This window comes from Grammomys surdaster, unplaced genomic scaffold (genome assembly GCF_004785775.1).
Source record: "Grammomys surdaster isolate TR1022 unplaced genomic scaffold, NIH_TR_1.0 65, whole genome shotgun sequence".
In the NCBI taxonomy this organism is placed as follows: domain Eukaryota; kingdom Metazoa; phylum Chordata; class Mammalia; order Rodentia; family Muridae; genus Grammomys; species Grammomys surdaster.
In genome coordinates, this window is record NW_021604567.1 from 13,284,128 (window position 1) to 13,310,670 (window position 26,543).

Below are 26,543 nucleotides of genomic sequence, written 5' to 3' on the forward strand. Positions count from 1 at the left end.
GCTCCATCTTCTCCACAGTTTGATGGTTTTATTTAGATTGCATTCATATATGTATGTATTTTATGAAGCTTATGTATCATGTCCACTATTACCCCTTAAAGTCTTCTTCCCTTTCTTTTCTACTTGTTCCTCCTGGTCTAGCCATGCATAACTATATATTCTATTTGTTTTTACTAAAAGTCTATCTGTTCCCACTTAGTCCCTTACTGTATACATAACCTCTGTAGGTCTAAAAATTGTAGCTTTATTATCATTAGTTAAATGGCTAGTACCTACAAATGCACATATTTGTCTTTCTGGATCTGTGTTACCTCACTTAGATTGACTTTTTTCTAATTCTATATAGTTCCCTGTGAATTTCATTTTTAATGACTGAGTAATATTCTCTTGTGTGAATGTACCACGTTATTATTATTCATTCATCTGTTGAGGGAATTCTAGGTTGTTTTTAATTTCTGGCTCTTATGAGTAGAGCAACAGTGAACATGAATGAGCAAGTATCTTGTGGTAGAATGAATTATTCTTTAGATATATGCTCAAGAGTAATATAGCTGGTACTTGAGATATATCTATTTCCAGTTTGCTTCTGAACTGCCACAGGGATTGCCATAGTGCCTGCACAATTTTTCGCTACCACTAGCATGGACGAGTGTTCTTAGTTTACATCCTCGCCAACATGAACCATCACCTGTTTTATTGAACTTTAACAGTCTGACAGTTGTAAGATAAAATCTCAGTTTTGATTTGTATCCCCTTGATAACTAAGGATAGTGAACATGTAAGTGTTTCTCAGCCATTAGAGATTCCTCTGTTAGTAAGTCTGTTTAAATATATACCATTTTAAATCAGATTATTTGTTTTCTTAACGTTTTGTTTTAATTTCTTGATACAGTTTGGATATTGGCCCTCTACTGGATATGCAGGTGATATTGGATATTAGCCCAGAACCTTGAAATGCCCAAGATGCAACTCACAGGCCACATGAAGCTCATAAAAAAGGAAGACCAAGTGGGGGTGATTCAGTTCTTCTTAGAAGGAGCAACAAAATACCCAAGGGAGCAAACATGGAGACAAAGTGAGGGACAGAAACTGAAGGAGGGGCCATTTGAAGACCTTTCCACCTGAGTATCCACCCCATATGCAGTCACCAAAGGTAGATGCTGATGTGGAAGTCAGGAAGTACATGCCGATAAGGGCCTGATATGGATGTCTCCTCAGAGGCCTTCAAGAGTCTGACATATTCAGAGGCAGATGCTCACAACTAGCCATTGAACTGATCATGAGGTTCTCAATGGAGGAGTTAGAGTGAGGACTGAAGGAGCTGAAAGGGTTTGTGGCACCATGAGGAGAGCAACAATACCAACCAACCACAGCTCCCAGGGTCTTAACCACCAGCCTGGGAGCACTTATGGAGGGATCCAGGGCTTCAGCTGAATATGTAAGAGTAGAGGGCCCTGCCGGGCACAGGTGGAAGATGAGATCCTTGACCTCATGAAGGCTGGACACCCCAGGGGGTGGGAATTTTGAGGGTGGGGAAGTGGGAGTGGGGGGGGGGTAGGTGGGGGTTACATCCACAGAGAAGAAGGAGGAGGGGTAAGGGGATGGGGGGTTCCCTGGTGGGTGGGGGATGGGGTAAGGGGATAACATATGAAATGTAAATAAAATATCCAATAAAAAAAAAAATCTCTTCTTGTTCTGTAGGCAGGTCCCCTGTCCAAATTACAACATCCCTTGCCATACAGAAGCTTTTCAGTTTCATGAGGGCCCATTCATTGATTGTTGATCATAGCTTCTGTGCTTTTGCTCTTCGTGTACCAACTATGTACTGTTTGAAAGTCTTTTTCTGTGCCAATATGTTCAAGGTTCTTCTCCATTTTCTCTCCTATTGAGTTCAGAGTATCTGGTTTTATGTTGAGGTCTTTGATCCATTTACAGTTGAATCTTGTACAAGTTGATATATAAGGATCTATTTGGATTCTTCTATAAACAGCCAACCAGTTTGATCAACAGACTCTATTGAAGTTATTTCTGTTTTTCAGTGTATAAATAGGTGTGGAGATTTATCACTGGATCTTCAATATGATTGCATTAACAATATTTCTGTTTTGTGCCAATACTACGCTGTTTGGTTATGGTAGCTCTACAGCACAACTTTAAATCAGGGATGACAATACCGCCAACTGTTCTTTTATAATTGAGGATTGTTTAAGATTTCCTGGTTATTTGTATTTCTATATGAAGCTCAACATTGTCCGTTCAAGATCTATGACTAATTGTTTTGGGATTTTGATGAGGATTGCATTGAATCTTTAGATTATTTTTGGTAGGATGATTATTTTTCTATATTAATCTTACTGATACTTGAGCATGGGAGATTATTCTGATATCTTCTTCAATTTCTTTATTCATTGAATTAAAGTTTTTATTATGTCAGTCTTTAACCTACCTGGCTAGAGTTACCAGCAGATATTTTAAGATTTTTGAGGCTATTATGAAAGGTATTATTCCCACAATTTCTTTCTACAGCCATTTGTCATTTGTACATAGGGGACTATTGATTTTATTGAGTTAACTTGTGCCGAGCTATTTTGCTTAACATGTCACCTGTAGAAATTTCACAGTGGAAATTTTAAGGATACTTATTTATTTCACATCATCTGCAAATGAAGATACTTTGACTTCTTCCTTTCAAATTTGTATCCCTGGTTCTCCTTCAATTGTCTCATTGCTCTAGATAAAATTTCAAATTCTTTATCGCATAGATATAGAGAGAGTAAGCAACCTTGTCTTTCCCGATTTTAATGGAATTGTTTTGAGTTTCTCTATATTTAAGTTGATGTTGCATATGGGCTTGTTGTAAACTGTCTCTATTATGGTGAGATATATCCTTCTATCCATGTTCTCTCCATGAATTTTATCATAAAGAGGTGTTGGAATGTTGTCAAAAGACTTTTCTGCACCTCATGAGATGACCATGCCATTTATGCAGAGTCTCTTTATGGTAGATTAGATTTATCGATTTCTGTATGTTAAACCATCCCTGAATCTCAGGGATGAAGCTTAGTTGATCAAAGTAGATGACCTTTTAAAATATATTTTTGGATTTGGCTTGAAAGTATTCAACTGAGAATTTTTACAAATATGTTTTTAAGTGAACTTGATTTGTAACTCTCTTTTTTGTGTCTTTATGCAGTTTATGTATCAGCATAACTGTGGCCTCATAAAATACATTGAGATAAAAAGGTTTTGTGTTTCTATTTTGTGGAGTAACTTGTGGGTGTTTTGGAAATTTTTTTATTGAAACTATCTCGTCCTGGGATTTTGCTTTTGTTGTTGTCTGTTTTATTGTTTCATACTTGAGACTGATTCTTTCTTGCCAGTTACTCTTTCTGGGTGTGATTTCTTTTTACTCTAGTACTTTTAGATGTGACATTAGGTTATTAGAGATTCCCTCCTCCCCCCGCCCGCTTTTAAACATATGCTGGAAGTCCTGTGCACTTGCTTCTTAGAACTGCCTTTATTGTGTCCCATAAGTTTGGGTACATTATGTATCATTTTCATTCAATTCTAAAAAGTCTTTAATGTCTTTCTTAAGTCACGTCTTGACCCATTTTTCATTCAGGTGTGAGTTGTTCAGTTTCCATGAGTTTGCAAGCTTTCTATTGTTGACTAAAAAAACTTCACTTTTCTTTTATGTAGAATACCATTCTTTGATCTGAAAGTTGAATTGACTCTTATATAAATTACAATTAAAATAGTACAAAATGTTGTAAAATTCCAACAATAGCTAAAATTTTATCTCTCAGATAAAATCCTGGCTATAGAATGGTTGTATGCTCAATAGTAGAGCATGTCTTTGTTAACAGTGAGAGAGAATAAGTGAGTGAGATAGAGTGATATAGATAGATAGATAGATACATACATAGATAGAGAAAGATAGAGGTTAAATTTATACTGTGAACCATTTTGACTTGTTTTAAAACGTGTTTTTGAGCCTGCATGATAGTATACACAAATGCACATATAGCATATTTTCATATAATACATGAAACCTTGCAATGAAAATTCAAAATGTAATTGTGGTTATTAGCCAGTGTAGATTAATGAACAATAAGTTTTATTGCAGAGTTTAATTTTAAAATTCATGGGCAGAAAATGTAAATCACTGTAGGATTTCAGGGGTCTATATTTAATAGACTGGGGCTAGAATAAAACATTTAAGTCTGAGCAGTCACTTTGAGTTGAAGGAAGATAATTATAAGTTAGAGCAAATGATCATTATAGCTTGAATTTTAGTTTTACCTAATGTGATGTATTTATAAGTTTTATTTAGAGGCAAACATATGCAGAACACTGTTTATTTAATGCTCTCTGAAGTGTCAGCTTCTTTCTGACTCCAGTAGTTCAGGTGCTTCATGTGTTGACATACCTTTTTTTCTGGCTCACACAGCTGCTTATTTTACAAAATGGTATGAAATTGCTTCCCTGTGGTTCTCTTGGCTAAACTCGCAAGCAGTGATTCATGCCTTGCCAAACAAAGTGAGGCTGAAGACTGAGTCATGCCTATTTTTTAATGAGTTCATGCTTTCTAGCCTTCCTAGACACACTTTTTCTTAATTGTTTAATTGCAGTAGTTTGCTGAAAGTTCTTTATATAGAAAACATAAAGTGACTTTTAAAAACAATGCTATCCCTATCTAAAACATATCACAAACTATCATATTCATAACAGGAATTAGTTATTTGTAATAATAACAATTATTCATAATTACAATTATGAAATATGATCTTACTCAATTGACTATATTTATTTTCACATCTGTAAAATCAGAGATAAAATTTCACATTGAGATATGACATAGATAATTATAAAGTTAAAGAAATGGTAGCCAGTATTTTGAAAATGGTTATATGTCTTAACAATTGAAATGAAATTGTGAAACCATAAAAAGTTTAATCATTGCAAATTGACTCTACAATTGTCTTTATTCTCTAAAGCTCCTGTGAGCATCAGTCTACCATGAAAGGTTATTTCCATAAGTCTGGCTCATAAAGTCTGTCATCAGAGTTCTTTCTAGTCTGAGGTTTCAAAATAATGACTTTCCACGAAGAGAAAAATGTTGTATAGAAGCATCATCCACAGAACAGCCTCAGCAATGTTGTTCAGTGTAACACAAGACTCTAAAGGGAAATCCTTAGACCAAACTACCAATATTTACATCATATTTGCTACCAGAAAGAGAAAGACAGGAAAGTAGGGCTTAAAAGTAATTTATTCTTTTACAAGAAATGTATTGATAAATGACTATAGTGTACTTTACAGCCTGTGTTTCCACTCAGGGGTATAGACAGCAACACATTTATTAGACCAATTATAAAACCAGCATTTTACCTAATACCAATATTGAGACTCATGATCTAGATATGAAAGAATTTTAATATAAAACTATGAAATCAGTCATGAAAAATTTAGTGGAAACAACAAAAATAGTAGCAGCAATTGTATTTCTATTGTTGATTTTTAACTGCTCATATGTACTGCAGTATTGGTAAAGAGAAACATCTGATCAAGTGCCTTACTCATCGGGAACTGCCATTGTCCCTTGTATCCTGTACCAGTGGACCTGAAGAAAACATTCCTGATTGATACTTTTAAGCTATTTATATCTCAGAGTTAGATTCTGGACTTCTCACCTGAAATTTTATGACTATATATCAAAATACTCTAATTGTGGAATGATTTTTGCATTAAATTGTCTTGCATTCTACAAAACTAGGATCTGCTAGTCAATAGGTTATGAGAGCAGTTTCAAGTAGGCATTGCCAGTCAAGTCAGGAATCAAGTTAATATTTCCTAGTGACATACTGAACATAGACTTACTGGCATTTCATTTATGCTGTAAGAGTCCTGTACAGGAGAACTGAAATCTTGTTAATCAATATTTAGCCTTTTGTAGCGTATGCATGCATACTTGAGTGTGTGCGTGCATACCTGTGTGTGTGTGTGTGTGCGTGCATGGTGCTTGCCTTTGTGTGTGCATGGTACTTGCCTTTGGTTTTTTTTTGATGAGAACAAATCATGTTTTGAGTGAATATTCAAATACATTATTAGCATCAATTACCACTCCTGCTAAAAAACAATAAGCACATGTGGTAGGGCTTTTAATTCTATATTTAAAAAATACTTTTTTCTGTTTCTTCTCAATGAAATGTTAACATTTTTTCAAATTAATTTGAATACTGCTATGGGACCTCTTGAAATGTTTTCTCATTACTGTTACATTCAGAAAAAAAGAAATACTGAGCTATAGAAATTTCATAATATAAATAACATTTTTTAAAGTTTTATTTAATTTAGAAATCATGTTTGTACATACAAATTTGTTTATGAGGGAAGATTTAAAATCAAACTAGATGCCTTAATCATTCGTTTAATGATGATGGAAATATTTCTTCTTGCCTAAGACTCTATGGCAAGATGTTAGACATGAAACTGTCTGGATAAGAAAATGGTCAGGCTGGAAGCAGAGGAAGTACAAAAGGACAGGAAAGTAAGTGTGCTTACTGTACAGTGAAAAGGTCATGAAAAAGTACATGAAAAATCATGATGTAACACTGTACCAGGTACAGTGAATATGGACCACCATGAATCATTGATACATTTGCCTGTGTATTGTTTATTTAACTCACAGCTTAATGAAAAAAATTCTATCATAAATACTATAAGAAGCAACAAATGGTGCTGGTTCAACTGGAGGTCAGCATGTAGAAGAATGCAAATCGATTCATTCTTATCTCCTTGTACAAAGCTCAAGTCCAAGTGGGTAAAGGACCTTCACATAAAACCAGACAAACTGAAACTAATAGAAGAGAAGGTAGGGAAGACCCTCAAATACCTAGGCACAGGGGAAAAGTTCCTAAACAGAACGCCAATGGCTTATGCTCTAAGATCAAGAATTGACAAATGAAACCTCATAAAATTGCAAAGCTTCTGTAAGGCAAAGGACACGGTCAATAGGAATAAATGGCAACCAACAGACTGGGAAAAGATCTTCGCCAATCCTCCATCCTATAGAGAGCTAATATCCAATATATACAAAGAACTCGAGGAATTAGACTCCAGACAACCAAATAACCCTATTAAGAAATGGGGTACAGTGCTAAACAAAGAATTCTCAACTGAGGAAACTCTAATGGCCAAGAAGCACCTAAAGAAATGTTCAGCATCCTTAGTCATCAGGGAAATGCAAATCAAAACAACCCTGAGATTCTACTTCACACCAGTCAGAATGGCCAAGATCAAAAACTCAGGCTATAGCAGATGCTGGCGAGGATGTCGAGAAAGAGGAACACTCCTCTAATGTTGGTGGCATTGTAAGCTGGTACAACCACTCTGGAAATCAGTCTGGATCTTCCTCAGAAAATTGGACATATCATTACCTGAGGACCCAGCTATCCTACTCCTGGGCATACACCCAGAAGATGCTCCAACCTATAACCAGGACACATGCTCCACTATGTTCATAGCAGCCTTATTTATAATAGCCAGAAGCTGGAAAGAACCCAGATATCCTTCAGCAGGAGAATGGATACAGAAAATATGGTACATTTACACAATGGAATATTACTCAGCTATTAAAAACAATGAATTTGAGAAATTCTTAGGTAAATGGAACTAGAAAATATCATCCTGACTGAGGTAACAAAATAACATTCATGGTATGTACTCACTGATAATTGAATAGTAGCCCAAAAGCTCGCAATATCCAAGATACAACTCACAGATCCCATGAAGCTCATGAAGAAGGAAGACCCAAGTGTAGGTGCTTTGGCCCTTCTTAGAAGGGATAACAAAATACTCATGGGAGCAAGTATGAAGACAAAGCACGGGACATAAACTGAAAGAGAGGGCGTCCAGAGACTGCCCCACCTGAGTATCCATTCCTTGTACAGTCACCAAAGGTTGACACTGATGTGGATGCCAGGAAGTTCATCCTGACAGGAGCCTGAAATATACAGCTGTCTCCTTAGAGGTCTGCCAGAGCCTGAAATATACAGAGGTGGAAGCTCACAGCTAACCATTGAACTGACCATGTGGTTCCCAATGGAGGAGTGAGAGAGAAGACTGAGGAGATGAAAAGGTTTGCGGCTCCATGAGGAGAGCAACAATACCAACCAAATAGAGCTCCCAGGGTCTAAACCACCAGCCTGGAATCACATAGAGAGGGACCCATGGCTACAGCTGTATATGTAGGGGAGGATGACAGTGTCAGGCATAGGTGGGTGAGGAAATCCTTGGGCCAGTGAAGGCTGGACACCCCAGTGTGGGGAAATTGTGGGTGGGGAGATGAGAGTGGGAGGGTAGGTGGGGGCATATCCTCTCAGAAGCGGGAGGAGTGGGGATGGGATAGGGGGTTCCTGGGTGTGGGAGAAAGGGGATTACATCTGAAATGTAAATAAAATATCCAATAAAAAGAAAAATACAAAAAAAGAGAAACAACAGAAGAGTTTTTAAAGTATTTTTTCAAAATATATACATATAACTTATAGCAGAGTGTCCAAATCTCACTTTTTAGCTCAGTACCTGTTTTTGTAATAGCACTGCATGGTTAATTAAGAACAAGTCAAGAAGGTGAATGTTGTTCCTCTCTAGGGCAATGGTTCTCAGACTTCCTAATGCTGTGATTCTTTTTCTGACCTCCTAACCATGAAATTATTTTCACTGCTACTTCATCGCTGTAATTTTGCCTCTGTTATGAATTATATTATAAATATTTGTGCTTCCTAATGGCCTTTGGGGGCCCCAATTAAAAGGTTCTTTGATCCAAAAAGGAGTCAAGACACACAATTGAGAGCCACTGGTCTTGGATGTCTTTGAAGGTGACTCAGTCTTCAAAATATAATAAATATTTTGAAGATGGTTGCTTTTCAAAATATAGTAAATCTTAAAGTATATTCTGTATCATCCTTTATTTTAGGTTGTGTAAGTTGTCAGTCTTTTTTAATGTAGTTGTGTTCTACTTAATTTCATTGTATTATTTTCTTTGTACCATTAATATTATCACACACAAATAAATGGTAGCATATATAAAGGAAATATGATACCACAATGAGAATGAATGAATCACAACTCAACCAGAACAGACTGAAAGGTGCAATGGTGGAAGAGAGTTCTAGTTACCCTGTGTTCTTGCCAACACTTAATATCACTTGTCTTTTTCAATTGAACCATTTTAGTATAAACATTAGACTATTATGTCATACTGTTATTACTCTTACAAAACAAGGAAGAAACTGCTTTTAATAAATCATATTTCGCTTTAAGTTTTGTTATAATTTGTAATGTTTTTACTAGAAAAATAAGAGGAGTATAATAATAAAATCAAATATTTAATAATAGAACAGCTGAATGTTATAATTTCCCATCAGTCATAATTCTGATAAATTTTACCTAGGCTTATTTAATTAATCAATGGCATTATAAACTGTGATTAAATACACCAAAAAGCAAGAAGTTCCCTCAGGTTAATACCAAGTACTCTCAGTACATGTTAAAATTCTTCCTGCTTTGTGAATGAATAAGAATGTGTGCTAATTAATAGCTTTATTGAAGTCGAGAGTGATCCTTGCTTTCAATTAACTTTACTGTGCTTGTGTTTTTAGTAGAAATTGTGTAACTCATTTGGCAGTCTTCCAGTGATTGCTGTTATTTCTCCTTTTAGCTTACAAACCTGAATATTTACTGAGATTTGGGAAGAGAATCATACATCATTTTCTACTATGAAATAATAAATATCAACCAACCCAGACTCCTGGGAGTTCCCAGAGACTAAGCCTCCAACCAAAGAGCATACATGGGCTGGTCCATGGCCCTGGGAACATATGTAGCAGAGAACTGACTAACTTGTCTGGCCTCAGTGGGAGAGGATGCACCTAATCCTGTAGAGGCTTGATGCCCCAGGGAAGGAGGATGCACTTGGGGATGAGTAGGTGGTGGGTTGGGAGGTGTATGGAAGCACCGTCTCAGAGGAAAAGGGGATGGAGACTAGGGTGAAAAACTCTTGAAGGGGAGACTGGGAAAGGGGGCAACATTTCAAATGTAAATAAATAAAACACTTTAAAACAATAAATAAAGAAAAGTGTTCTAATTAGAACAAAAGAACCGTTTGCCAAAGTAAATGCATCTTTAATGATATTAGTTGGTTTCATAAACTTTCATGTTGTTCACATGCCTTTTCCATTTTCCTTTTAGGGATTTTTATTCTTGTCAGTAACATAAGAAAAATATCAGGGATTACTTCAGTTTTATAGGTACAGTACTATCAAAAAAACAGGTGTAGTTATATGGCTGGATTCTACTACGTAACTTTGAAACTTGATAAAATATAATGAATGAACATATCAATGAACGATTTAATTAGCATTGACTTGCCACATTCCCAGGCTGATAAGGAGCACTGTAAGAACAAGGCTTACACCTCCTTTTGCACTAAGTCTATTGGTACAGAGTGTTGAATAGAATAGGACTTGATACATGTTGGGGCATGATGTACTTAAATATTTTCATGAATAGTAAATTGATATTATATTACTCTCATTTGGGGAAGGTAGCAGATACTCAACTATCTTCTACTGCCTGTGAAATCATCCCATTACTAATGTTTCCATATTACTTGAAGTAGATTATATTCCTACATCTACATGTGAGTTTTGTTTCATTGTAAACTTAATAATTTTGGCTTGTGTAGCTAAATGCATGTGTGTGTGTATATCTATATCTATATCTCTCTATCTCTATCTCTATCTATCTATATCTATCTATCTATCTCTATCTCTATCTCTCTCTCTATCTCTTTCTCTATCTCTATCTCTCTCTATCTCTATCTCTTTCTCTATCTCTATCTCTCTCTCTCTCTCTCTCTCTCTCTCTATCTCTATCTCTATCATCTATATTGCAATCAGCATTATCTAAATACTGCATAAAATAAATTGATATGAATATTGTGGGTGTAAACATGTTATTCATCTGTAATTATTAACATTACACACACATAACACATGTACATACACACACACACACATCCATGCATGCATGCATGCACATGCATTCACTCACATGCTTTTTAACACATCTTAAAACACAGTTAAAAGCTGAATACAATTTTTGTTATTTGTCCCTATAAGCATGTCACCTCAGTAGAATGGCTCAATGTCTTCTTATCAGTTTATATTCTGAGAACCACGGCCCTGGAGTCTGTTTGCGTAGAATAAATTCCAAACCCAGGTGTCTCAAGGCACTCAGAAGATGCTCCTGACCAGTCTCCAAATCATGACTCTTCCCTTTTCACTCCATTAGCTATGCTCAGCGTGTGGTTGGAAATGGAATCAAAGCCCAGTCTGCAAATCCTGAAGTCAGAGTCAGAGGAACTGATCCTGTGATAAATCAGATCATCGATAAACTGAAGCATGTTATCCAGGTAAGTACAGGGTTTTTATCTTTATTACATTGATTTTATTATTATATTGATGTCTATTTTATTACCAACTTTAAATGCTATGTGAATGCTTTCTAACGTACTTGATTACTTCACTCAGTGTATCCCGTATCCACCCAAATTGAACTTTGGAATGATTTCTTTCATAGCTCTTGTTCCTCAAATACTTTGTAAAGTCATCACCATTTAAACTCAGCTCCAATGATATGTGTGAACAGTGTCCATCTGTGACAAGCAGGTCTTTACCTCTTCTATTTCAGTAATGAATCTTCTAGAGTACATACATCTTCAATCAAGAAGCTGTAAGCCTAGGGACAACTATGATCACTAAAGGAAACATATATCAGATCACAAATGTCAGAATATCCTCTCATATAACTATATAAACATTGTCATAAACATTGCACTTAACGAAACTTAACTCTTTGTGAATAGTCTTTATTTCTACTATTTATTTATTTATTCATTTATTTATTACACATTTTACATATTAAATGTGTAATCTCACTGGTGTGCACTCATTAAGCATTTGTTTGATCTTTTATGTCATATATATTGCTGGGTTTAACACATAATATATGAGCCATGTTATGATAATTATACAGAAGAATATTGCATGAAAACTATTTAATAATTGGATCAATGTGTTACATATTATAAATACCACTCCCGCTGCATACTTTGCACTACTTGTTGTAAGAAGGATTGTTCCTTAAGTTGTAGTCATTCTGTAGCAATTTATGAATGTATATATCTTCATTTTAATCAGAGGATGGTGTAGATAAAGGATCACTTTTACTATGATACTACAGAAAATCTAAATAGTTCTGAATTTTATTTGCATGTGAGGTATATCTGTGTGACTTGCATGACTGTCATTTAGGTTTTATCAGAGAGAGTTATTTGAACTCAGTTCAATAAGCCTCTAAATCCCAATGAAAATCTGTGTGAGGGGACATAGGCTAGTGTTTAAAGGGCTGGATTTCCCCCTGAGAGGCACCAACTGATTCACTGATTATCTATTTGGATGCACTGTGATACTTCAGCAACCTCTTTGTTTGGCCGTACCAGAAGCAAGTTCTTTTCAGAAAAAAAAAGTGTAAGAGAAAAGCATCTGAGGAATATCTGAGAGTAAACCTAACTCCCTCACAAAGGTAAAGCTAAAACCATTTCCTTCAATGACTAGGCTCCAAGGAGAACCGGCTACATTAGGCAGCCAGGGACCCAAATGTTGAGGTGTGTCTGGAGACAGAAACCCTTGCAATTGCGTCAGGAGCTGAAGCAACAGTGAGGGGGGCGAACTGTGGGCTGAGGTCACCTGGAGATCTGTTGCTCAGAAGCAGTAGTTTGCAGACCATCTGTGACTATACCTCCCACATTTACCAGGAACTCACCCTGGCAAATTTCCTTCTGCTTGGAATTTTTATACTCCACAGCAACATGAACACTTACAGCTGAAATTAATCTAGACCCAGTGAGAAAATCATGAGACCTCAAGAAAACTTAGGATATTATTTTACTTCCCAAGTTTCTGGTAGCTCACAATCAATATGTTAGCGAATGCATGCACAGGCTGAGCACACTTTTAGTATATGCATCTGCATAATTTTTCTTAGGAAAAGACTGGTGTGAGGACCTGTGGTTGAGTGTCCTGGCAATCAGTTAGGGTACAGGAAATTGAGACTGTGTAGAGGACTGAACAGAAGTGTACTGTGGTTGTCCTGGTTACAAAACAGAAATCTCATCTTGATTCAACAATAACTCGGGTTGGAAGACTCCATCAGGCCATCCACGTAGAGTCTAATAGGCATGTCTTAAGTCCCCTGTATACACAAGATATTGCTTGATGATACTGGGACAAGGATCAGCTGTGTTAACTCAGTTCCAAGTCAAGAGCAACCAAGACAAGATGAAGACCTGTGGCTGCCAGAGTGATTACTCTTGTCAAAGTGGTATCGATTGGTTTGTAAGTGTATCTTGTTTGAAACTATAGTGCACAGTTGGCAATGAACCAGGATGACAATAACAATGATCAGCTCATTGTAGTACATGACAAAAAATTCTGACTTCTATAATGGCTTACAAATGACCCAGTGAGTGTTCAAGGTTGTCTTTGAGTACAAAAGTAGAGATGTGATGATCTTTGCTGAGGACCATACAGAAGGAACAACAAATGACTTTAGAACTCATAGGATGCAGCGCCCTGGTTACCATAGAAACTTGGGTGAACCTAAGTATGGCTCAGTCCCGAAGACTATGTGTCTTGAGGACTTTTTGCTGCTATGGAGTTCTTCTCTGCCTCACATCCCTCTTAATCTAAGATTTATATGGAAACTTTAAAGGGACTTCCAGTCCCTCACAGGGCAGTATCTCAGGCATTCATAATATTAATGCTTCATCTCTTTCAGGCATTGCTGCTGGAGCAGATTAATGATTCTATCACCATCCTAGAGAAGAACTTAGAGACGTAGATTGTCAGCAATGACCACCACCCTTAGAAAACATTTGGAAAAATAAAATTTCTAGTGAAACTAGGTTGAGATGTTTTCACTACTGGCTCTGATGTAGAAAATCATAGGGAACAATATGAAGTTCAGAAGAGCACACACATATTAGTTTAGCTAGGGACCCTTTATGATCAGGGAACAAGAACAATGGCAGTACTGGCTGACACAACTCTCACTGAGACTGCACTGGTGATGGTTGATTTCTTATACCCATTTTTTCCCTCAGCTTCCGGATATGATTTATTAAGAATTGCTGATGAGTAGATATGCATTTTGTGAATTTAAGGGAGATATGACTAATTTTTATATAAAACTTTGGATTTATGATACTTTTACAATTCTTACAAGATTACTTTTAGAGATAAATAATACAATAATTACTTCTTTCTTTGTAACAGCAAATTGCTGTCTGCCATTAAGAGAAACTGGCTGATAAAACTGTCGTGCTTGCTTGTACTTTGTTAATCTCTATCAAGTTGCTTGGTTATGAATGTACGTGAGTTTCTTAGAATAATTTGTTTTCTTTACCTATATTATGTAACGTATATTAAGTTAAATACGCCATTGAGAGATGCAGTGATAATTATGTGTAGTAGAATAAACATAAATATACGTATCAAATAGACAAGCCATCAAGCTGTTCTTTATCTATCATCTATCTTCTATCTACCTATATTTATCATCTATATCCATATTCTATCTTCTAGTTATCTATAATCTATGGCACATATGTATATATGAAGAAACTTTGTTGTTCCTAGTGTGTTTATTGCTGCTCTCTATTATATAGGCAAGTGCTTAAACCTAAGGTACACAGAAAGGAAGGCGTCGGGCTCCAATCTTCAGAGGTTCATGGAAGCCTGTGGAGAATGGATTACTGACCTATTGCTCTACAGCATAGCATGGCTAAATCCTTGTTACAACGATATCAAAGCCACATCCTTTCCAAGGTTTGGCAGGGAAATGGTCCTAGTTTTCAAGCTCTTGTTTAGATTGTACCCCATTCTTTCATCTTTATGAGTATGCAGATTTCAAATTATACAGCCTTCGGTTTCATTATAGAATTATAAGAAAGTATCAAATATATACTGCCTTTGAGGTCTGAATTTCAAGTCTGTTGGGATGATATGGCTGAAAATTAGATTTCTGTAAAGGATCACAGAAATTCATATCCTGAACAGGTGTCACTGAAACATAAACTTTTGGTGCCTTGGAATAGACTGCTGCCTAGGCGGACTTTCCTGCAGATGAAAAAAAAAGGGTTTTAATTTTTGCCAGACTTCTGACTCCTAAGAATATGTATACGCTCAGCAAGGTGGCTGGTGTCATCTGCAACAGGGAAGGACAGTTAACAGGCCCCCTGGTGTCATTTGTGAAAAAGGTTCAGAAAGGTTATCTTCTGGTGTGAGAATTCATTACTTTGGGAGTAGTGTGGGTTAAGTGAGGGCATGAGTGTGAAACATTGGGACATATTTCACAGCCCAATCCATAGATTTAGATGAACAAGTAAGTATTTATGTGAAAGTTGTTTTCATTATAATGGATGTTAGCTACATTTGTAACTGTGCACTATGGCAAAATGCTACATCTTATAAGCAAGATTAATGTTCCCATTGCCTTTTGTCTTTATACAATTATACAATAATAACACATCCATATCCTTTGCCAGAAAAAAATATTAGTAATAATTACTTCCATATGTCATTTCTGAAACACCTGTGTTTTGGGCCTGCTTGAGTTGTGACCTCATTTTCTCTGACTTCTCCAATTAATCACTAAGCAAGTGTGTCTAAGAGATTTTACATTAAAATACTATGTTTTCAATGTTTCTACAGTTAGTTTATGAAACGCCCTTGACACATACCTCCTAACTTCAAAGCTTCATGGTAGATTTACACAGGAGCGAGCCAAAGTAGGTGCTTCTACTCTCAGTGAGTTTGTGTTGGGAGAGAAAGAAAAAAAACAAAACAAAACCAAAAAACGTAAATTCAGAGCAAGCACAACAATTTCTGGCAAGATAACAAAGAAACAGTCGGAAGAGTGTCCTGTTGCATGAAGAGAAGGAATCAGGAAAATTGGTGAGAACTCTAGAGTGAACAGACTGAAAGAAAGTTTATCGTCTTCAAGGGGCCGAAATCCACAAGACTACAGCGGGGTGAGAGGACAGTGGAGGCAGGTATAAGCATGCTTGGGAGAATGTCATACGCGCTATGCACACGTTTTATCCTAAATGGAGAAGAAAGAAGTTTAACTTGATTTATGTTTTAAAAATTATTTTATTTATTTACATTCCAGAAGTTCTCCCCCTTCCTTGTCCCCCTGCCTCAGTTCCTCATTCCATTCGTGTTCCTCCTTGCCACTGAGAGGGTGCTTCCTCCCTCACCAGGTATTCTCTATGGTGCCTCAAGTATCTGGGGATTAAGCACATTCTCTCCCACTGAGGTCAGACCAGACAGTCCTCAGCTATAGATGTGCCAGGGGGCTTGGACCAGCTCATGTATGCTGCCTGGTTAGTGACTCGGTTTCTCTGAGCTCCTAGTTAAGAATGCTAGTCTTCTTAAGTGGTCACCCTCCCCTTCAGCTTCTTCAATCCTTCCCTAATTAACCATAGGGGTCCCATACTTCACTCCAATGGTTGGTGTAAGTGTCTGAGTCAGTCTCAGTCAGCTGTTGGTAGGGCCTCTCAAAGGACAGCCATGTTAGTCTCCTGTCTGTAAGCACATCATAGTGTCCAGTAATAGTGTCAGGCTTGGATCCCATGAGTCACTGAATTGCCTTTCCTTTATTCTCTTCTCCATTTTTGTCCCTGCAGTTCTTTTAACAGAAACAATTCTTGGTCAGAAGTTTTGACTGTGGTTTGAAAACTCTGTCCCTCCATTTGAGACCTTGTGTACCTATTGGAGGTGGATTCTCTCCAATGTTGGGCATTTTGGCTAAGGTTACCCCCCTTCCACTGATTCCAAGTGTTTGTGATTTTTCTAGAGGCTCCTCCACATCTCCTACCCCTAGAGGCCATTTTTCTATTCATTTTTTCTGGACCTCTGGGCTTCTCACCTGTCCCCCCAACACCCCATATCTGATCCTGTTCCCCTTTTCCCCTCTCCCTCACCTCTTCCACCTAGGTCCCTCCCTCCCTCTGGCTCCTATGATTATTTTGTTCCCCTTTCTAAGTGAAATTGAAGTATCCTCACTTGGAACTTCCTGTTTGTTAATCTTCTTAAGGTCTATGGGTTATATCCTAGGTATTCTGTACATTTTTGGTAATATCCACTTAACAGTGAGTACATACTATGATGTCTTTTTGCAACTGAGTTACCTCATTCAAGATGATACTTTTTTAGTTCCATCCATTTGCTTGAAAATTCATGATATCCTCATTTTTAATAGCTGAATAATGTTCCATTGTGAAAATGAATCACATTTTCTGTATCTATTTTTTTCAGCTTCTGGGTACTACACATAAGGCTGCTAAAAACATAATGGAACACATATCCTTGTGGTATGGTAAGGCATCTTTTGGGTATGTGCCCAGGTATTGCTTGGTCATCAGGTAGAGCTATTTCCAGGTTTCTGAGGAACTTCCGGATTGATTTCCAGAGAGGCTTTCACAGATTGCAATCCCACCAGCAATAGAGGAGTATTGCTCTTTCTTCACATCCTCACCAGAATGTGAGGCGGAATCTCAGTGTCATTTTGATTTGCATTTCTCTGATGACTAAGGACTTTGAAAATGTTTAAGCCATGTGAGATTCTTCTATTGTGAATTCTCTGTTTATTTCTGTACCCCATTTTTAAATGGGTTATTTGGTTTTATGAATGTTAACTCATTGAGTTTTTATGCATTTTGAATATTGGCCCTCTGTCATATGTTAGGTTAATGGAGATATTTTTTCATAATCTGTAGGTTACTGTTTTGTCCTATTGACAGTATCTTTTGCCTTACAGAAGTTTTTCAGTTTCATGAAGTCCAATTTATTAATTCTTGATCTTAGAGCCTGAGCAATTGGTGTTCTGTTCAGGAAATTTCCCCCTGTGCCAATGAGTTCAAGACTCCCAGTTTCTCTTCTATTAGATTCAGTGTACCTGTTTTTATGTGAAGGTGTTTGATCCACTTGGATTGAGCTTTGAGCAAGGTGATAAATATCAATCTATTTTTATTCAGACTGCCAGTTAGACCAGCACCATTTATTCCACTGTAGGTTTTTGGCTTCATTTTCAAAGGTCGAGTGTCCACAGGTTTGTGGTTTTTTTTTTTCTAGTCTTTGATTCAATTTCATTGACCAACCTGTCTGTCTCTGCATCGATACCATGCTGTCACTATTGCTTTGTAGTACAGCTTGAGGTCAAGGATGGTAATTCCCCTAGAAGATCTTTTATTGTGGAGAACTGTTTTGACTATCCTGAATTTTTTCTTTTTCCATTTGAAACTGAGTACTTCTCCTTCCATTCCTGTGAAGAATTCTGTTGGAATTTTGGTGGGGATTGCATTGAATCTGTAGATTGCTTTTGGTATGATGGCCATTTTTACTATGTTAATCCTACCAATCCGTGAGTATAGGAGTTCTTTGTGTCTCCTGAAGGTTTCTTCAATTGCTTTCTTCAGGGATTTGAAGCTCTTGTCATACAGATCTTTCACTTGCTTGATAAAAGTTACACCAAGATATTTTATACTATTTGTGGCTATTGTGAAGGGTGTTGTTTCCCGAATTTCATTCTCATCCCATTTGTGATCAGTAAAAGGAAGACTAATTGTTTGAGTTAATTTTATATTCTGCCATTTTGCTGAAATTGTCAGCTGTAGAAGTTCTCTGGTAGAATTTTGGGAATTGCTCATATATAATTTGATATCGTCTGCAAATAGTGATACTATGACTTCTTTCCAATTTACATTCACTTTGTTTCCTTTTGATGTCTTATAGCTCTGGATAGGACTTCAAGTACTATATTGAATAGACAGGCAGAGGGTGGGCAGCCTTGTCTTGTCTCTGATTTATGTTTTTTAAAGATCTTTTGGTTATATTGTGGAACATGGACCTCTTGGAAAGACAGAGAGTGAAAGAAAGTAATGCTGGAAGATGATGATGGTGATTGGGAAGTAAAGACTTTGTGTAGATAATTATGAGAAACAGAAACTGGTAAGTATTAGAACTGAAATAGATTTCTGTGTAGATTGGAAGAATTGGCAAGAAAAAGACCAGGTAATGACATTTATTATCAATATTGAAAACCTGATTTCACATAAAAAAATCTGAGTTACCTGGGAAAGGAATGACATGCAAGAGCTTTGCCCATATCCCAAAGGGTCAGGTAGAAATCTGGCAGTGACCAGAAAATCCTAACAGTGTGGACCATTTATGGGTGTTAGACATTAAATCAGAGGGTCCTTAGCAAAGTTAGCATGAGCTGGACAGTCTAGAGATGGCAAAAAGAAATACTGTATCCTTTATCTGCCTTGTATTCCTCCTTATCAGCTAATATTAATTCTCTCTAGTTGTGCTCTGTGTGCATCATACTATAGCCAGATGTATATTCACTTACCTCTATGTGTATATATTATAGGTTAAGATCTGCACACAAGATCAAAATCTATGTGAATTATGAAAGAAGATATAAAGCTTTGTTTCTTAAGTTTTAAGTCTATCATAAATTTTCTTTCCTTTTGTGACAGAGAGTACATAAAATTATAATTGCTACTGAAATTATAAAATCCACTTTGAGGCTCTACAGTTTCTGAATGGCTGTCCTAACTGTATAGAGGTTCATCGAGGTATATAAACTTTGGTCTGGCTAATCTTGCTGCATGGACTTTTTAAAACTTGATTGGCGAATTTCTTATAGTATACACTTAAATATTTTTAAATTAAAATATTGCAGTTAAAATATGATTTACAAAAGATTCAAAACTCCCAAGAGAGAGATTTTAGTATAATAATCTTAATATGTTTTATCATTAAAGGCAGACCCTATTTCTACATTCTGTTCTTCAATGGATATTGATAAGACTCAGTGCATACAGAACAATGGGCTGTAGAGGGTTTGTCAGTTCCTCATAGACCATCTCAGGACCTCAGTGTTTGTTCACTGCCTGAAGCCTCTTCAGCAATGTGAACAGGAATCTTGGAGGAGAGAGAGGACTTAATCTATCCCTCTTTCAGAAGGATCCAACTTTGCTAAGATTACAGGCTGGTCTTCAATCTGCATTCCAAGCCTCTTCCTGAGGAGAGCACAGTGTTGCACCTGTAACAAATTGTTTTTAAACATTAAACATCTATCATGTCAAAACAAAATTCTGGCAGAATCTCAAATACCAACCTCTGAGTACTATTAGGGTAAGTTGTTGGCTTGCTACTTAGCAATTAATTTGCATGCTTTCATTTTGAGATGCAAGATGCAATGGCATTCAGTTTTCCATTAACTAGCATTTTGTTTCCTCACACCAACCCACTCTAACTCATTTACAAGCACCAAGTTTCTATTAAACATCTGTTTAGTATGGATTAAAAGTTCTTCTTGAAAATGTCCTTATGTATTAAGTAAATTTACTTTCTTACTGAATGTGAAGAAATCATAGCCATTACTTAAAGAGTAAAATAACCATACATATGATAGCATTTCTCTAGTGATCACAGTGAACTATATTCAGGAAGAGATGATATTCTTATTTTATGTAGGGAACAACTATGCTAAATAGACTCTGCCTTGTTTCTCTCTCTTGTGAAATACCAATTTGATGAATAGTCACTTTGGAACCATGAAAGAATGCAAGAAATTCTAACTTAAATCTCAATGAATAGGTATAAAATACAGCATTTGAAAATATCAAAAATATAAGTGACAAGACTTTCTAAAAATACTGTTATTTCAAAGTTTCTGAATTTTGAGGAGTTTTCAAGCTATTCTCATTAAACTTGCTGTGAAATACATTTTAGATATTTTCTACTTGTTTTAACTGTGCTATCAAACCAGTCTGTCCCTTAGATCTGGAATTTCAACAGGTCCTGGGAATTTTCTTCCTTTTTACCCAATCCTGTGCTTCTCTTGGAAAGTGACACTGTATATTGACTACTTCACATGGTTCTGTTACACACAGTAGCCATAGCCCCCAGCCTGTGGTACTAATATTCTATAATCATCAAGTGCTCCATATGGTATTAGCAATGCAGCAGCCATCAAAACAACTACAGTTAACTCATATTTCAAAAGAAAGCACTTGAAATGCACTCACTAACTTTCAATGGCCATCACATTCAACAATTAGTTTGTTTGAGAAAATTCAACTGAAGGCTGCTTTCTAGAATGGGAGGTAGAAGGATTCTGACTCCACTATTGGCTAGTTCACTTAAAACAATCAATTGCTAGCATGAAAGAACCATTTCAATTAGTGTACAATCAACGGGAAACAAAGTCCTAAGAATTCTTTTTGAATGTAATGAGATTAGCATTGCTCATCATTGATTTATTTCTGATGATTTAAAAGAGTATATAACTGTCTTGTGCTGACTGAGGGCTAAGCTTTGTATTCTCTACAGTAAGGCCATTGATCTTACATGGTAAGATGAGCAACTTCCCAGAAAGATTTTGCTTTTTATACATATTTGAAAGAACATGGATAATTAGAACATTTATTTATTTTTTATTATTTATTCTTATATAATTTCATGCACATATAAAGTGTTCTGTGATCAAAAGTCCTCTCTACTTTCTTTCTTCTTCCCACCAAATGTCTTTCTTTTAAGCTGTCATCCTCCTTCCTCATCCTTTGTTTTGTGACCAACCATACTGAATATAGTAGCCTACCTACATGAGCTTTTGGTAGAGTGTTATTTGATTCAGTGGCATAATTCTCTGTTGTATACGTCTGAGGAATATGGATTCCTCTCCCCTTTCAATATTTAACTGTCTGCAGCCCCTCTGGAAGGCATGAGACTTTATGAACACCTTCTCCACCTGGGATGGAATGCAGGTTGGCCCAGTCCTGTAGATGTCTTCTGTAGATTGCCACCGACATAATGTGTTCATGAGTGCAGCAGTTATGTCAGAAGATACCATTATATATCATTCCTTCTATGATGCTTTGAATGAGAATGGCCTTCATAGGTTCTTCTGTGTGAATGTTTGGTCTCCAGTTGGTTGAGTGTTTGGGGAAGATTAAGAAGTATGGCCTTGTTGGAGGAGGTATGCCACTGGGAGTTGGCTTTGTGGTTGCAAAAGCTCATGCCATTTTTGCTTAGCTCTCCCTCTGCCTCATAGTATGTAAGCTCTTAGCTACTGCCCCAGCACCAGGCCTGCTTGCCTTCTGCTATATACCCTGACACGATGGTCATGGACTCACCCCCTGAAACTGAAAGTAAGCCCACAAATAAAATGCTTGCTTTTATAAATTTCCCTGGCAATTGTACTTTGTTACAGCTGTAGGAAAGTAAGTATGATACCTTCCCTTCCTCTCATCTCAGACTTTGTAAGAAATTAAGTTCATTTGGATTTAAGTTATTGCAGAAATTATGAAATACAGAAATAATTATATAGTGCATTATTGTTAGGGTTCTTCATGCCAACTTGATTGGATTGAGGGATGCCTTAGCAATTAACAATGCATGCGTCTGCATGAGGTAGTGAGGTTTCCAGAGACATTAGATCATAGAGGCTCTGACTTTCCTGTTGATCTCAGCAGTTAAGTACACTGCTGAGAGGTGATGGAGCAAAAAAATTAATAATTAAATAAAACAAAAACCAACCAAACAAAACAAACAAACAAACAACACCAAAACTAACCCAAACTTTTCTCCAATGTTCCCAAAATAAGCATACCATAATAAAGCAGCATACCAAGAAACAGAGTTACGTTCACAAAGCAAGTAACTGAATTCCAAATTACTGTAATCAGTTACTTATATCTGAAAGGACCTCACCTTATTAACATATTAAGCCAGTAGTGGGGTGATTCCTGAAGTCTTGTATTGATAATTTTTCAAATACTGAGTTTGATAATTGACTGTTTCTATGAAGTTCTATTATTTTAATTATTTTTAGTTCTTCTCTTATTGTCAGTGACCTGGCCTCCTGCAGTCAGATTGCTGCCACCATCAGTCTACTGATGTGTTCCTGCTGTACCGACTGCTTATCTCTACTTTTTCAGTTAAGTATTCAACAGTATTTTATTAGTAATTATCTTACTCAGACTAGGAACACATACCTATACAGCTTATTTCCTCTCTTGGCTCCTTTGCTTTGATTTCTTAGCAGTCTCTCTGACTACTCTCATTATAGGATCTTTATCTTTTCCTTTCTCTAACTTCTTTAAGTTATTTTGAAATACCACACGATTGCCTTCGTTTTTTCCCCTTCCACTGCCCTAGACACTCTGGTGGCTTTATGATAACTATTTATCTTCTTCCATCATGTATCCTCTAAGCCTCATATAATTTCTACTTACTCTCATATTGTGCAGGGAATATGGAGTTCAAATTCAAGATTGCCATGAAAACTCCATCCTCCTTCAAAGACCCTCTTCCTCTGATTTGCATCCTGTATGTTCATCCGCAGTTCTTTAAGCCTGTAACTGGGTTAGCATTTTACTTACACCTGTGCTGGTGTAACAATCCATCACGGCAATCTTAAGGTTTTCTCCTATCTTTTAGTATGTCTGCTTTACCTGGAATAGAGCAACAGGTTTTCTTATTGTTTTTAATTTTGTCTAGAATATGTCAGTTATCTATAGCTATCATCTCCAGTTCCTCCCCTGCATTTTTTTTTTTCAAATTGTAGTGCTTGTCTCTGGCATCTGCCACTAATCTTGAGAAGCCATTACATATCTTCTGTGGAAGAAGTCAGTAGACAAGTGGCAGTCTGTCAGCACACTGGATATTCTACTAACTTTTTTTTTTATTAAAAATTTCAGTTACCAACATGTGATTATAATGAAATGCAATCACCTGGGGGAGTGTTGTGTTTGTTTCATTTTATTTTTGGATTATGTGTTTCTTTTTTTAATGTAAGTTTGACAACATGGCATCTCTTTTCCAAAGTTATTCTAAAATGCAAATCACTACACTCAATATATTAACACAGAGAAAAAGTCCAATAGACTTTTAAACACCCAAAACATGGCAGGAGTTGCAAGCCACATGAATACAGAGAATTTTCTTTATAAAAATGTGAAAGTAATTCACCCTTCAACTCTTGGATTATGGGAGGCAGCAGGGAGAATGAAGACTGGGAGATCCTATAATGCAATGACTGTGTTTTGTTGGACTTTTCAACTATCATTTATATGTACATTTCCCCCACAGTCCATTGTATTTTATGCTTTATCCACAGAAGGGCATTGTAACTGCCGTTTCTTTTGTAACGGCCGTCAGGTTCTGTTACTTTGTAAAGGCCGGCCGGTTCTGCTGCTCCGGTCCGCAGGTCAGGGTCTAGCAAGAGAGAGAGTGGGGACGGAGGAAGGGGGAAAAAGGGGCGAGAGACGCAAAAGATAGATACAAGACAGAGTCCTGTGGCGTCTCTTCAAGTCTCTTCTTTATTCTCCTCTCTTCTTACTATATTCTCACTCTTTCAGTCTCCTGACACCTCTCACTTTCTCACTCCTTCCTCTACTTCCTACTTCCTACTACCTCCTACTACTCACTACCTCCTACTTTCTACCTCCTACTCCTCACTCCTCAATAGAAAGGAAATCCGGGTATTTATACCCTTTACCACGTGACTTGCCCTCGTGGACAATCTCAACTGAAGCCACTACGTCACGTGCCTTGTAGCCATGGATACCAGGAGCACCTGGCAGCTGGGGGCACTAAACAGTGTAACAAGATGTTTATCAGAGTGCGCTCAGCTATTGCAGGCTGTTGAAACAAGTCTCTTGTCAGGGTATATGGCTCAAGATGGCTGTAAAGATGATAGCCACTTTCGGCTAAGAGTCGGCTCCCAACAGGTCCCCCTTTTTAAATTTGTTTTCAAAAGGGAAGGCTGGGAAAACTTACGGAAACCGTGTCTGCCTTAGGTTGGAACAAAAGACCCCAGCCTCCCTTTCCCGTCTTTGGATACTCAACAGCCATTGGTTGAGCTCCTGTCTTAGGATGGTGAGGCCTCCCAGTTAGGGGCAAGGGTCTTGAGGTGTTCTATTACCCGTCATTGACTATCCGGCTTAGCGCGTAAGTTAAGGGTTAATCCTCGTCAGTCTTGATGACAGAGGTTTTAGTCTCCTATTTCCAGCCTGTAATAATGGACCTGTATGGGTTTCATTTGTGTAACGTCTATCTGTTGTAGTACAAAAGCCATCAGTTTGTTGAGCAGCATGAACTCGAGAGACAAGAGACTTAGCAATGTCTGAATGGTTAGCGTAAATGTAACACTCTTTTTAAGGGTAGTACATAACTTCTTCTGTTGGAGGAGTAAAAAGTATAAGCCTCTTCTATTCTATAACACTATTTTCTAAATCTAATCTATATAAGTACAGAACTGATCATAGCTTTGATCTTAACAAAACAAGTAAGAAAATCTCTATTTCTGTCCCAATCAATCTCAAACCTAAAACACAACTATAGTAACTATGGTAATGGGTTTTCTCTAGGGTTTAAACAATGTACCACTAAATCATAAATCAGGGAACCAAGAATCTAATAGAGCCACCCTGGAGGCGTGGGTGGTGATGTCTTCTTCCGCACTGAGAAGAGCCACCCTGGAGGTGCGGGTGGTGATGTCTTCTTCCGCACTGAGAACTTCTCAAGTCAGGTATACTGGTTGATTCGCTCCAGTGAAGCATCTTCATGTTTCCTGTAAAGGAAAAATACGCTTCTCAGGGGGTTTCTCCTCCCTGGATTTGTTATTATTGTCTATTTGTTTGATCAGTCTCTCTGGCAGCCATCGTGTGGCATCTGCCGTTTGGGAATATATGCAGACAGAACCTCTTCCCCAGATAAGCACTGGATCTGGCCCATTCCAGGTTCCAGTTAATGGGTCTTTCCAGAGGACTGTTGCAAAATTCTTTTTGGTATTAGGATGTCAGAATCTATCTGCAGCAGATTTTCCTTCAGAATCTAAAGATTTGTGATTAGTAGGAATCAATGGAAGTAACAACAGTTGAGCTATCCTCCTTCCTGTAGGAATAGTGACTATATTCTGTATTGTCTTGGCCATTACCTTAATCTCACCTTGATAATCATTGTCTATAACTCCAGGAAAAATTTGTAGTCCTTGTATAGTAGCACTGCTTCTTCCCACTATCAGGCCAAACACATTTGGATAGAGTGGTCCAAACACTCTAGTGGGTAAGGCCTGAGGTCCCATTTCTGGGGTTAATACTGTGTGGGTGGCAGAACTGAGGTCCAGTCCTGCACTTCCTAGTGTTGCTCGACTAAGTTCTGAAAGGGGTTGTTGTTTGTCGGTATGAAACTGACTGCCCCATAAGCCTGTTTTGGCTTTTATTGGTTCGGGGCCTGGGGCTGGCCCCTGTTCCCGTTTCCCTGATTATGGGAAAGGGTGTTTCCTTGTGCATCAATCTTGGACCTACATTCACTACCCAATGCCTTCCACGTTTACAACGT

At 37.3% G+C, this 26,543-nt stretch overlaps 1 protein-coding gene across 1 annotated transcript in view; it reads left to right on the forward strand.

The window, feature by feature from the left end:
- Window positions 1-26,543, forward strand: part of Gpc5 (glypican 5) — a 1,275,516-nt gene that overhangs the window by 402,721 nt on the left and 846,252 nt on the right. The window contains exon 6 of the mRNA XM_028771916.1: window positions 11,356-11,476. Within this exon, the coding sequence (XP_028627749.1) occupies window positions 11,356-11,476 (121 nt within the window). The remainder of the gene's footprint in view (window positions 1-11,355; window positions 11,477-26,543) is intronic.